This window comes from Lithobates pipiens, unplaced genomic scaffold (assembly GCF_037356315.1).
Source record: "Lithobates pipiens isolate NorthernLeopardFrog02 unplaced genomic scaffold, aLitPip1_a1.2 Scaffold_22, whole genome shotgun sequence".
In the NCBI taxonomy this organism is placed as follows: domain Eukaryota; kingdom Metazoa; phylum Chordata; class Amphibia; order Anura; family Ranidae; genus Lithobates; species Lithobates pipiens.
The window spans coordinates 42799275-42810962 of NW_027507784.1; the positions used below are offsets into that span (position 1 = coordinate 42799275).

The 11688-nt window shown below is 46.3% G+C and overlaps 1 protein-coding gene across 1 annotated transcript; it reads right to left on the bottom strand.

Annotated features, from left to right (window-relative positions):
- Positions 1 to 3168: 3168 nt before the first annotated feature.
- On the bottom strand, positions 3169 to 5047 carry LOC143925391 (E3 ubiquitin-protein ligase TRIM39-like). Its single transcript, XM_077449957.1, is given in 2 exon segments — positions 3169 to 4540; positions 4543 to 5047. Coding segments are annotated over 2 exon segments (1530 nt in total). The 3' UTR covers positions 3169 to 3515.
- Between the last annotated feature and the right edge of the window lie 6641 nt (positions 5048 to 11688).

Below are 11688 nucleotides of genomic sequence, written 5' to 3' on the forward strand. Positions count from 1 at the left end.
ACAGTGTTTGGGCGGACAGTCCGCTCGTGTGTGGGCTTTCAGCGGACAGTTTCAGCGGACAGTTGGACGGACAAAGTCTTTCGGAAATTCCGAAAAACTGTCCGCTGAAACTGTGTTTGAGCGAACAGTCCGCCCGTGTGTGGGCTTGTCCGCTGTACTTTTGAAATGAGCGGACTGTTCCCGCTCGGAAAGTCCGCCCATTTCGAGCGCGTGTACAGGTAGGCGGGGCCCGCGAAGGAGACGTCGCGGGCTCCGCCGCCTGGAATGGGCTTAAAGGGGAACCCCAACGCCGAAAAAAATCGGTGTGGGGGTTCCCCCAAAGTCCACACCAGACCCTTGTCCGAGCACGCTACCCGGCCGGCCAGGAAAGGGGGGCGAGCGAGCGCGCCCCCCCTCCTGAGCCGTACCAGGCCGCGTGCCCTCAACATGGGGGGTGCCTTGGGGAAGGGGGGGCCGCGCGGCCCCCCCACCCCAAAGCACCTTGTCCCCATGTTGATGAGGACAAGGGCCTCTTCCCGACAACCCTGGCCGTTGGTTGTCGGGGTCTGCGGGCGGGGGGCTTATCGGAATCCGGGAGCCCCCTTTAAGAAGGGGGCCCCCGGATACCGGCCCCCCACCCTATGTGAATGAGTATGGGGTACAATGTACCCCTACCCATTCACCTGTGAAATAAAGTACAAATAAAAACACAACACAGGGGGAAAAAATATTTTATTGCACAGCCGGGGGTCTTCCGTCTTCGGGGGTCTTCTCGCCGGACTCCTCCGCTATGTGTGTGTAGCTCTTTTGCCAGCGGAGGAGTCCGGCTTTCTTCCTCCCCGCCGCCGGCCTCTTCTCCCGACTTCGGGGGTCTTGTCCCCCTCTTCGGTTCTTCTGCCGGGCCACCGCGCCTGGTCCGGTGGCCCGGTCTTCTGTCGCCGTCTTCCGTTCTTCTGTCGCCGCCTTCGGTTCTTCTGCCGGGCCACCGCGCCTTCTTGTAGCTCTTTTACAGGCGGTGGCCCGGTCTTCTGTCGCCGTCGCCGCCTTCCGTTCGTGTTCTTCTTCTTGTTCTTCTTGTTCTTCTCCTGGAGATGTTGACTCGACGAGCTCTCCGGCCGGAATGCCGGGGACGCGCTGTGCGGTCACTTATATAGTGACAATGGGGCGGGGTCACATGGTATATGTCACATGGGTTGGTCACATGGGTTGATGTCACATGGGGACTATGACATCGTAAGGGGGCGGGGTCACCATGTGACATCAACCCATGTGACATATACCATGTGACACCGCCCCATTGTCACTATATAAGTGGCCGCTCAGCGCGGCTCTGGCATTCCGGCCGGAGGGAGCGACGTGTCAACATCGCCTGGAGAAGAACAAGAAGAACAAGAAGAAGAACACGAACGGAAGGCGGCGACGGCGACAGAAGACCGGGCCACCGCCTGTAAAAGAGCTACAAGAAGGCGCGGTGGCCCGGCAGAAGAACCGAAGGCGGCGACAGAAGAACGGAAGACGGCGACAGAAGACCGGGCCACCGGACCAGGCGCGGTGGCCCGGCAGAAGAACCGAAGAGGGGGACAAGACCCCCGAAGTCGGGAGAAGAGGCCGGCGGCGGGGAGGAAGAAAGCCGGACTCCTCCGCTAGCAAAAGAGCTACACACACATAGCGGAGGAGTCCGGCGAGAAGACCCCCGAAGACGGAAGACCCCCGGCTGTGCAATAAAATATTTTTTTCCCCTGTGTTGTGTTTTTATTTGTACTTTATTTCACAGGTGAATGGGTAGGGGTACATTGTACCCCATACTCATTCACATAGGGTGGGGGGCCGGTATCCGGGGGCCCCCTTCTTAAAGGGGGCTCCCGGATTCCGATAAGCCCCCCGCCCGCAGACCCCGACAACCAACGGCCAGGGTTGTCGGGAAGAGGCCCTTGTCCTCATCAACATGGGGACAAGGTGCTTTGGGGTGGGGGGGCCGCGCGGCCCCCCCCTTCCCCAAGGCACCCCCCCATGTTGAGGGCACGCGGCCTGGTACGGCTCAGGAGGGGGGGCGCGCTCGCTCGCCCCCCTTTCCTGGCCGGCCGGGTAGCGTGCTCGGACAAGGGTCTGGTGTGGACTTGGGGGGAACCCCCACGCCGATTTTTTTCGGCGTTGGGGTTCCCCTTTAAGCCCATTCCAGGCGGCGGAGCCCGCGACGTCTCCTTCGCGGGCCCCGCCTACCTGTACACGCGCTCGAAATGGGCGGACTTGCCTCCGCCTTACGTGGGCGAGTCCGTTCATTTCAAAAGTTGAGCGAAATGTTTGCCCAACCTTGTTCGTCAAACAGTCCGCTCGTGTGTGGGCAAGTCCGCTCATGCAAATTTTGAGCGGACTGTTTGCCCAAACTGTTTGACGAACAAGGTTGGGCAAACAGTCCGCGCGTGTGTACGCGGCCTAAGTTTCTATACTGTGGCGGGTTCCATACTATGTTTCCCAATCTTACTTTACTAAGTGCATTTTCCAACTCCACCCATCTTTTTTCCTTTTTATCTCTAACCCATTCCGCTACTCTTGACAAAACTATAGCTTCATAATATTTTTGGATATCTGGGACTGAGAGTCCACCCCTTTTTTTCTCTTGTTTTAATACCTGAAAAGAGACTCTAGGCTTTTTATTTTGCCACACAAAATTCATCACTATTGATTTCAATTTCCTGAGATATATTTGGGGTAAGGCTACCGATATCATTTGACGCTTATATGTAATCTTGGGGAGGTAACTAGACTTATGAGAATGCACTTGTCAGAGTTAATCCAAAAGTAGAATGAAAACTGAGACATTGAAATAGCATTCGAAAGAAAATTTTGTTTGAAATTAGTCACGTCTTGGAAGGCACCATCAAATGGGTCGGATGAGAGATTTGTATACTTTCTCATTTGAAAGTTTGGACAAAATTCTACAGGTGTAAGGCCAGCTTAAGTTAGTAAGTTAAGGCCCAGTTCAAACTAATGAGACAATCGCTCTGACTTTGAAGCACTTGTTGCATCAAAAGTTGAACCCCATTCAGCGCAATGGAACCATTCTAAATCGATGCTCCTCTCCGAAAAAGGTTCCTGCACTTCTTTTGGTCTGACTTTGGTACGACTCGCATTGATTTCTATTAAAGAAGTCGCATGCAAGTCATGCTGAAGTCACACTGGTATATGACTTTGAAGTGAACCTGGGCTTAACCAATCATTTTTGGCATTCTAAAATTGCCATGGCCGTTGTAAAGGTGGCATTGAAGGGGGTTTGTCCTTTTCCTGCATACATTGTCCAGAAAGGTGTCCCTCTTTCTGATTCAGAAAGTTTGGAGATATGCTAAGAGTTAGTAGAAGGGGATATGAACAAGTAATATTCTAAATGGTATCAGGGTTTCTTCCGAGTATCATTGGTTTATGCTCTTAATTTCATTTTTGTTTTAATTCTCCCAGATGTTACTATTTCCAAGGTGGTTTCACCCACTTTATTGTTTGTATTGATGACAAAATTGTAGAATAAAATAATATGTTGTGAATTATGGTTTTATAGGAAACACCGGAGATACAATCTTTACCCAGGCTCCATAAATCAGATAGAAAGCGGCATGGAGGGGTTCAGTGAAGGTGGTGGTGATGGTGTGGAGGTGTCTGATGGGGTCACTCAGCTGGTAGAAGGACAGACGGCCACCTTCATAATCCAAATACAATCCCAATCTTTTCACAAGAGACTCCGGGTATAACACCTGTTTTTGAGAGTCATGTGGAAATGCATATTCATCATTTTCATCTATGCAGAAGCTCCAGGACTTGTTATTATACCCAATACCAGACTCCTCTCCATTCCTCTCTATACTGGGATAGCAAACGCCCAAATCCCAATCCCCACAGTCACCGACCTCTACTTCCCAGTAATGTCTCCCATGGGAAAAACTCTCCATACTCATCATTTGTGTGTAGAATGTAAATCTCTGCGGTGACGGTGGTCTATATATTTCTGTTTCAGTGTCAGATGCTGTTCTCAGGTTATCAGACAACAACAAACATATATTGGCTGTTTTACTATCCAGCAGCAGATCTGTTTTTTCCTGTATATTGAAGTGGGCTTGTAATTGTATATTAGTGATAAGATCAGTTATAGATCTGTGCAACACAAGAGAGATCATAAAATAATCCAGATCATGAATAGAAGTTTCTTCCACATTCTGGTCACCTTCATTCAGTTCTTGATCCTGTAGGACGGTTATTGGGTCGGTCATATTACACAACTTCTTGATGTGACCAATTTTCCTGGACAGCTCGTCCTTCTGTATCTCCAGCTGTTTGGTGAGATGAGTGACTGGCAATAAGACCTTCTCTACCTGTATGGAGATCTCACTCAGGACTCTCTGTTCCTGGACCTCCAGCTGTCTCCAGATATCCTCAAACAGGGCAGTGGCTCTCTTCTTCTCATCATAGGCTTTTTCTTGTGATTTTCGCTTCTGGTCCTGTAGATTCAGAATTTTTTTCTCTAGAACATTTCTTAGTTTCTGTTTCTTCTCTAAATCTTCTCCTAGAAGTTCCACTTATGTTCCCCCACCAGACAGCAGGACACACATAGACAGGCGGCATCCTCGGGGCAGTAATACTCCAGAAGCTTCTTGTGGATGGAGCATTTTTTACTACTGAAGGACAAGGTGGGTTCTATCAACACATGGTCCTCTGTCTTGTTGTGGGCTGCCAGGTGTTTATCACACATAGAAGTCTCACAATGCAGACAAGTCTTCACAGCTGCTACCGGAAAATCCACACAATATGTACAGAGGCTCTCACTTTTCTCCTCCTTTTGTTGTGTAGATGTAAAGTTGTCTACAATGTTACACAGCTTCCTCCTCTTCTTCATCACTTGATGTTCTACATCCTCCTCTCTGCACTCCGGACAGGAATAAACTCCGGACCCCTCCTCTGTATCCAGAGCAGTCGCAATACAATCCCAGCAGAAGTTGTGTCCACATCTCAGTGACACCGGCTCCGTATAAAGGTTCAGGCAGATGGAGCAGCTCAGCTCATCTCCTAGAGCAGCAGACGCCATTCTGGGAACATAGAAAAGAAACTAAACTAAAAATTTGCTTTCATAAACAGGGCAGAGGCTTCACATGTCAATGCATACAGAGGATGGGAAGACCCCAAAGCAAGTGATTTTTACTTACTGGGTGTTATTGAGAACGCCAAATAAAACAAAACACTTAAAAATAAATTTACAGAAAAAAAATCACTTATGACCCATTCTTCGTTATTAATTGTGTAGCAGAAAAATGTTGCTAATGATTCTTTTTGAGACTGTGATAAGAAATATAGACTATGAGCTGAGGATAGGCGGTGGGTGTAATGCTCCCTCTGGGGTGAGCACCCTTTGTTTCACACAAACCAGCCATTTTCATATGTAGCACCCTCCTAGGTAGGTGCTAGGGTTAGATAGATACCATTAGTTGTGCTTTTGATAGGTAAATTTCCCCTCCAAGTTAGAGGGATACTCCGCCCATTTTTGTGGAAAAAGTTTTTGTAGGAGCTATTGGCTCGGGCCAGTGAGGACATGGCCTATTTTTGGCTAGATAGAATTAGTTGTGCTTTGATAAATGCGGTTGTCCTTCTGTAGTTAGAGTGGCTGTAAGTATTTGTTAGGAAAAAGCATAGTTAGCTCGCTGTACTTGGTAAGCTGTGATCATTTATTCAGGCCTGCTTTGCGTGCTCGGATGCTTCCAGTTTGCCTAGCTTCCTCTGTATACTGGAAACTTTAGAAGTTTCTGGATGATAGGTGTGGAGTTAGGCAGATGGCAGCATGAATACTGATACAGCCTCAGCCTACCCTAGAGAGAGAGGGGCTCTAATGCCCTGTAAACACGGTCGGAAATTCCGACGGAAACGGCCCGATCGGATTATATTGTCGGAAAATCCGATCGTGTGTGGGCTCTATTGGACTTTTTCCATCAGAAATTACGACGGAAAAAATTTGAGAGCAGGATTTAAAATTTTCAGACAAAAAAAAAAAAATCAGATCGGAATTTTTCTGATCGTTTGTAGAGAATTCCGATCGGACAAAGTGTCACGCATGCTCAGAACAAATTATGAGACCAAAGCTATTGGCTACTAGCCTCAACGTAGTCCCGTCATAACGAATGAACGTCATCACGTTCCAAACAATCAGATTTTCCGACAACTTTGTCCAACCGTGTTTATGCAACACCAGTTTAGGACAAAATCGGATTTTGTTGTCGAAATGTCCGACCATGTGTACAAGACATAAGGCATGCTGGGTACCTGTATATATTCAGTGAGCACACAGTGTTCTGGGTTCTTTCCTGTCCAGGGCTGATCCAGGTAGCTACTGCCATCCTGCCTCAAGTGGGCAACCTGAATGCTGCAACCCAGGTTCTGCTATGCTGACGGAGGGGCTGTCTATTAAAGATCTGGTCTGGTATCATGGAAGAAGGCATTCAGCTGCTCTTGGGCCTTATGAGTACAGACATCCCTAAGGATCTTAGAGATTAAGTGCCGTTTGACCCCCTCTGGTGCTAGGAAGTCAGCTGCAGGTCTAACAGAGAACACCGGCTGGTGTTCCAAAGATCTTTGTCCACCTGGCCCACTTTTAAAGGGACGCTGCTCTGGGGCTCTGACGAAGTTTCTGCTACTAGAGCTACCACTTCTACTTTTTACTCCTTAACAACTTACAGACTGCCTGCCACAGGTTTACGTCGCTATTTTGAACAGGAATCCTCTTCTTCAGTGGGCGGTCTGCTTTCAGATAAGAGTGGTCTCTGCGGCGGATTCTCCACAAGATCACTTTTATCAGCTGCAGGAGAGGGACTCCCTCTTCCCTCCGCCACTTACCGGAGCCGTTGGTAGTGGCAGAGGCGATTAGATCCTTCTCCTTCCTGGGTATGGATACGAGTGAGGGGAAGATGGCCCTCCCCCGTCTCCATATCATTGCAGGGCAGAAGCGACGTCAAAACATTACTTCCCACAATAGCTCTTAAAGGGCCATTTATTTTTGCATTTTAGTGTAAAAATTAGATCTGAGGTCTTTTTGACCCCCCAGATCTCATATTTAACCACTTGCCGACCGCCGCACGCTGATATACTATGTCCTATTTTTGAAGAGGGATATCTCGGTGAAGGCAGCAGCTGCTGCCACAACCGAGATATCCATCTCTTCAGGCGGCGGTCGGCTGTACGATAATGGTGGTCTCCGCGGCGGATTCGCAGCGAGATCACCGCTATCGGTGGTGGGAGAGGTGCCACCCCCCTCCCGCACCTTCCGCCACTTACCGGAGCTGTCGGTAGCGGCGGAGGCGATCGGGTCCTCTTCCTAGCTGGGTATAGAGACAAGTGAGGCTAAGATGGCCCCCACTCGTCTCTATACTATAGGAGGGCGGAAGCGACGTCAAAACGTCACTTCCGCCCATACCTCTTAAAGGTATATATTTTTTAAATGTCATATTTTCTTTTTTGTTTTGTTTTTTGTTGCATTTTAGCCCAAATATGAGATCTGAGGACTTTTTGACCCCAGATCTCATATTTAAGAGGACCTGTCATGCTTTTTTCTGTTACAAGGGATGTTTACATTCCTTTGTAATAGGAATAAAAGTGATCCATTTTTTTTTTTTTTGTAAAAACAGTGTAAAAATAAATAAAATCAATTAAAATAAATAAGAAAAAAAAAAGTTTTTTTAAAAACACCCCGTCACGACAAGCTTGCGCACAGAAGCGAGCGCATACGTGACTGTTTTAAACATGTAAACACCAAGTCTGAAAAAGAGGCCTGGTCCTTAAGTGGCTAAGAGGCCCTTTTATGCTTTTTTTTCTATTACAAGGGATGTTTACATTCCTTGTAATAGGTATAAAAGTGACACCATTTTTTTTTAAAAGAACAGTGTAAAAATAAAAGGTAAAATAAAGAGGACATTTTTTTTTTTAAATGCGCCCCGTCCCGCCGATCTCACATGCAGAAGCGAACGCATAGATGAGTAGCGCCTGCATATGAAAATTGTGTTCAAACCACACATGTGAGTTATCGCCACGATCATTAGAGCGAGAGCAATAATTATAGCCCTAGACCTCCTCTATAACTCAAAACATGCAACCTGTAGAATTTTTTTAAAAATTGCCTATAGAGATTTTTAAGGATAAGTTTGTCGCCATTCCACAAGCGGATGCAACTTTGAAGCGTGACACGTCGGATATCAATTTACTCGGCGTAACATTATCTTTCACAATATAAAAAAAAATTGGGCTAATTTCACTGCTGTCTTTTATCTTTTAATTCAGAAAAGTGTATTTGTTCCCCAAAAAGTGCGCTTGTAAGACTGCTGCACAAATAGAGTGTGACAGAAAGTATTGCAACGACCGCCATTTTATTCTCTAGGGTGTTAGAAAACAAATTATATATATATATATATATATATATATATATATATATATATATATATATTTTAATGTTTGGAGGTTTTAAGTAATTTTCTAGCAAAAAAAAAAAAGTTTTTAACTTGTAAACAACAAATCTCAGAAAGAGGCTCGGTCCTTAACCACTTCCCACCCGGCCAATGCATATATACGGCCGGGTGGGAGCCGTCTACTCCTGATAGGACGTTCAGGAACGTCATTCAGGAGTAGCGGGATCGCGCGCGCGCGCGCGCGCCCGCGCAGCGGCGCGATCCCGATGTGCTCGTGTCACCCGGACACGGCACATCTCAGATCGGCAGGAGGGCTCTGTGATTGGCCCTCCTGATCACATGACGGCCGTGTCCAATCACGGCCGTCATGTGATGTAAACAAACAGCCGGTTGCTAGGCAATCGGCTCTCCTCTCCTCACACGGAAGTCACCGCTGAGGAGAGGAGAGCAGAACGCTGCAGCCGGCTGATGATCAGTGAGTATGGGCTGCTTTTTACAGCTTTTTACTCACTGATCATCAGTGTAGTGTAAACACACAACACACCACACAGTCCCCACACATGTCCCCAAAACACACATGTCCCCAAAACATACATGTCCCCAAATAATAAAAACACATGTCCCTAATAATAAAAACATGTCCCCCACATATGTCCCACTAAAATCACATGTCCCAATGATTATCTGCACACATATGTATGTGATCACCTGCACACATATGTACATGATCATTTGCGTACATATGTCCGTGATCACACAAACCAATTATTATACACTTAACGGAATTTTTTTTACCAAAAACATGTAGCAGAATACATTTTGGCTTAAATTTATGACAAAATTTGATTTTATTGGATTTCTTTTCAAATAGAAAAAAGAAAATATTGTTTTTTTTCCAAATTTCCGCTATTTTTGCGCTTATATCGCAAAAAAAAAAAAAACGGAGTCGTGAATAAATAACACCAAAATAAAGCTCTATTTGTGCGAACAAAATGATAACAATTTCATTTGGGTACAGTGTAGCATGACCGCGCAATTGTCACTGAAAGCGCTAGAGCGCTGAAAGCTGAAAATTGGGCTGGGAAGGAAGGGGGCGAAAGTGCCCGGTATTGTAGTGGTTAAGTGGTTAAAGGATCACTAAAGATATATATATATATATATTTTTTAAATAACAAACATGTTATACTTACCTCCACTGTGCAGTTCGTTTTGCATAGAATGGCCCGGAAGCTGGTCTTCTGGGGTCCCTCGGCGGCTGTCTCAGCTCCCTCCCCCCACAAAGACTCAACACCTTCACGTGAGCTCCCTCGCATGGTGTGAAATGCTTGCGGGCACGCTCCTGTGATACAGCCGGCGCCCATAGCCGCTCACTGTATCACTCGGCCCTGCCCCCCTGGCGTGCCACATAATTGGATGTGATTGACAGCATCGCGAGCCAATGGCTCCTCTGCTGTCATTCACCCACCGGAGTTTTGCATTTTACACATATTTATAACGGTAAATAGCGTTTATATAGTGATATACAGGACTTAGAACTCCATCTGACTGCTTAGATGTTGAATAGTAAAAGCAGCGAACTTCTGTGAGATTACTCAAAATTCAACATCTAACTAGTCAGACGGAGTTCAAAGTACTGTATTTCACTATATAAACTCACTTTACTGTTATAAATAATACGTGTAAACTGCAAAACTCCGGTGGGTGTAACAACATGTCCGCTTTCATCCTTCTTAGTGTATCCTTACTGTGGATGAGTATGGGGTGTAGCAAGATGGCGGCGATGGAACGTCACTTCCGTAGCAAACTGCGATGGGTTGCCAAATATGTTGTTACAGAGGCACTTGGGGAAGGGGGAAGGAGTCCGGTGACGTTGATGTCCGTGACGTCACCGGGTCTCAGACGGAACTCCCTGAAGCCGACGGAGAGGTGAGTACCGATCAAAATAATTTTGATCGAACAAAAAATGAACGATTAATCAAGGAATTAATGATTCATTTCCGCAGCTCTAGATATTTTGCATAAAAAATGAGTTTTGCCTTTAGTTATAATTGAAGGCTCCATTCACACCTGAGCGTAGCGCAGAGACAGCTGCTGCACCGCGTTTATAACCACTTACAGACCGGACCATTTTGCTGGTCAAAGACCAGACCACTTTTTGCGATTCGGCACTGCGTCGCTTTAACTGACAAACAAAACCGACGTCCTTTTTTTCCCACAAATAGAGCTTTCTTTTGGTGGTATTTGGTCACCTCTGCGGTTTTTATTTTTTGCGCTATTAACAAAAATAGAGAGCCAATTTTGAAAAAAACGCATTATTTTTTACTTTTTATTATAATAAATATCCCCCAAAAATATATAAAAAAACATATTTTTCCCTCAGTTTAGGCCGATACGTATTCTTCTACATATTTTTGGTAAAAAAAAATCACAATAAGCGATTATTGATTGGTTTGCGCAAAAGTTAAAGCGTTTACAAAATAGGGATAGTTTTATGGCATTTTTATTAATAATTTTTTTTTTTACTTGTAATGGCGGCGATCAGCGATTTTTATTGTGACTGCGACATTATGGTGGACACATCGGACATTTTTGACACATTTTTGGGACCATTGTCATTTATACAGTAATCACTGCTATATAAATGCAGTGATTCCTGTGTAAATGACACTGGCAGTGAAGGGGATAACCAGTAGGTGGCAATGTAGGGGTTAAGTGTTCCTAGGGGTGTGTTACTAACTGTGGGGGGGCTGGGCTTTCATTTAGTGAACACTGATCTCTGCTCCAATCATCACAGGATGCCGGCACATGGCTCCACAGTGTGGGCTTTTTTTAACGTGTCTGCTGCTGACAATAGTGTTGCCATCTGCAATCTTTGCAGTCAACGCATTAGAAGCGGTAAGCCCAACACTCACCTAGGGACGACCGCCTTAAGAAGGCACATGAGCAGCCATCACCGAGCTCAGTGGGAGCAACGGAACACACAAAGCCACACTCCAGGCTCTCACTGTCCAGCCTCGTCTTCTACTTCGCCTTCTCCTCTCTCCTCACAATTGTCCTCCACTCCACCTTCCATCACGCCAAGCTCACGTTTTTCTGCAAAAGGCAGTCTTCCGTGGGCCTAATGTTCGAGCGTAAAAAAATTATGAAGCCGGATAACCCTCTTGCCCAACGGTTGACGGCTGGCTTGTCAGAACTGATAGCCCGCCAACTACTGCCATATAAACTGGTGGACTCGGAGGCCTTTTGAAAATTTGTGGCCATTGGAACACCACAATGGAAGGTC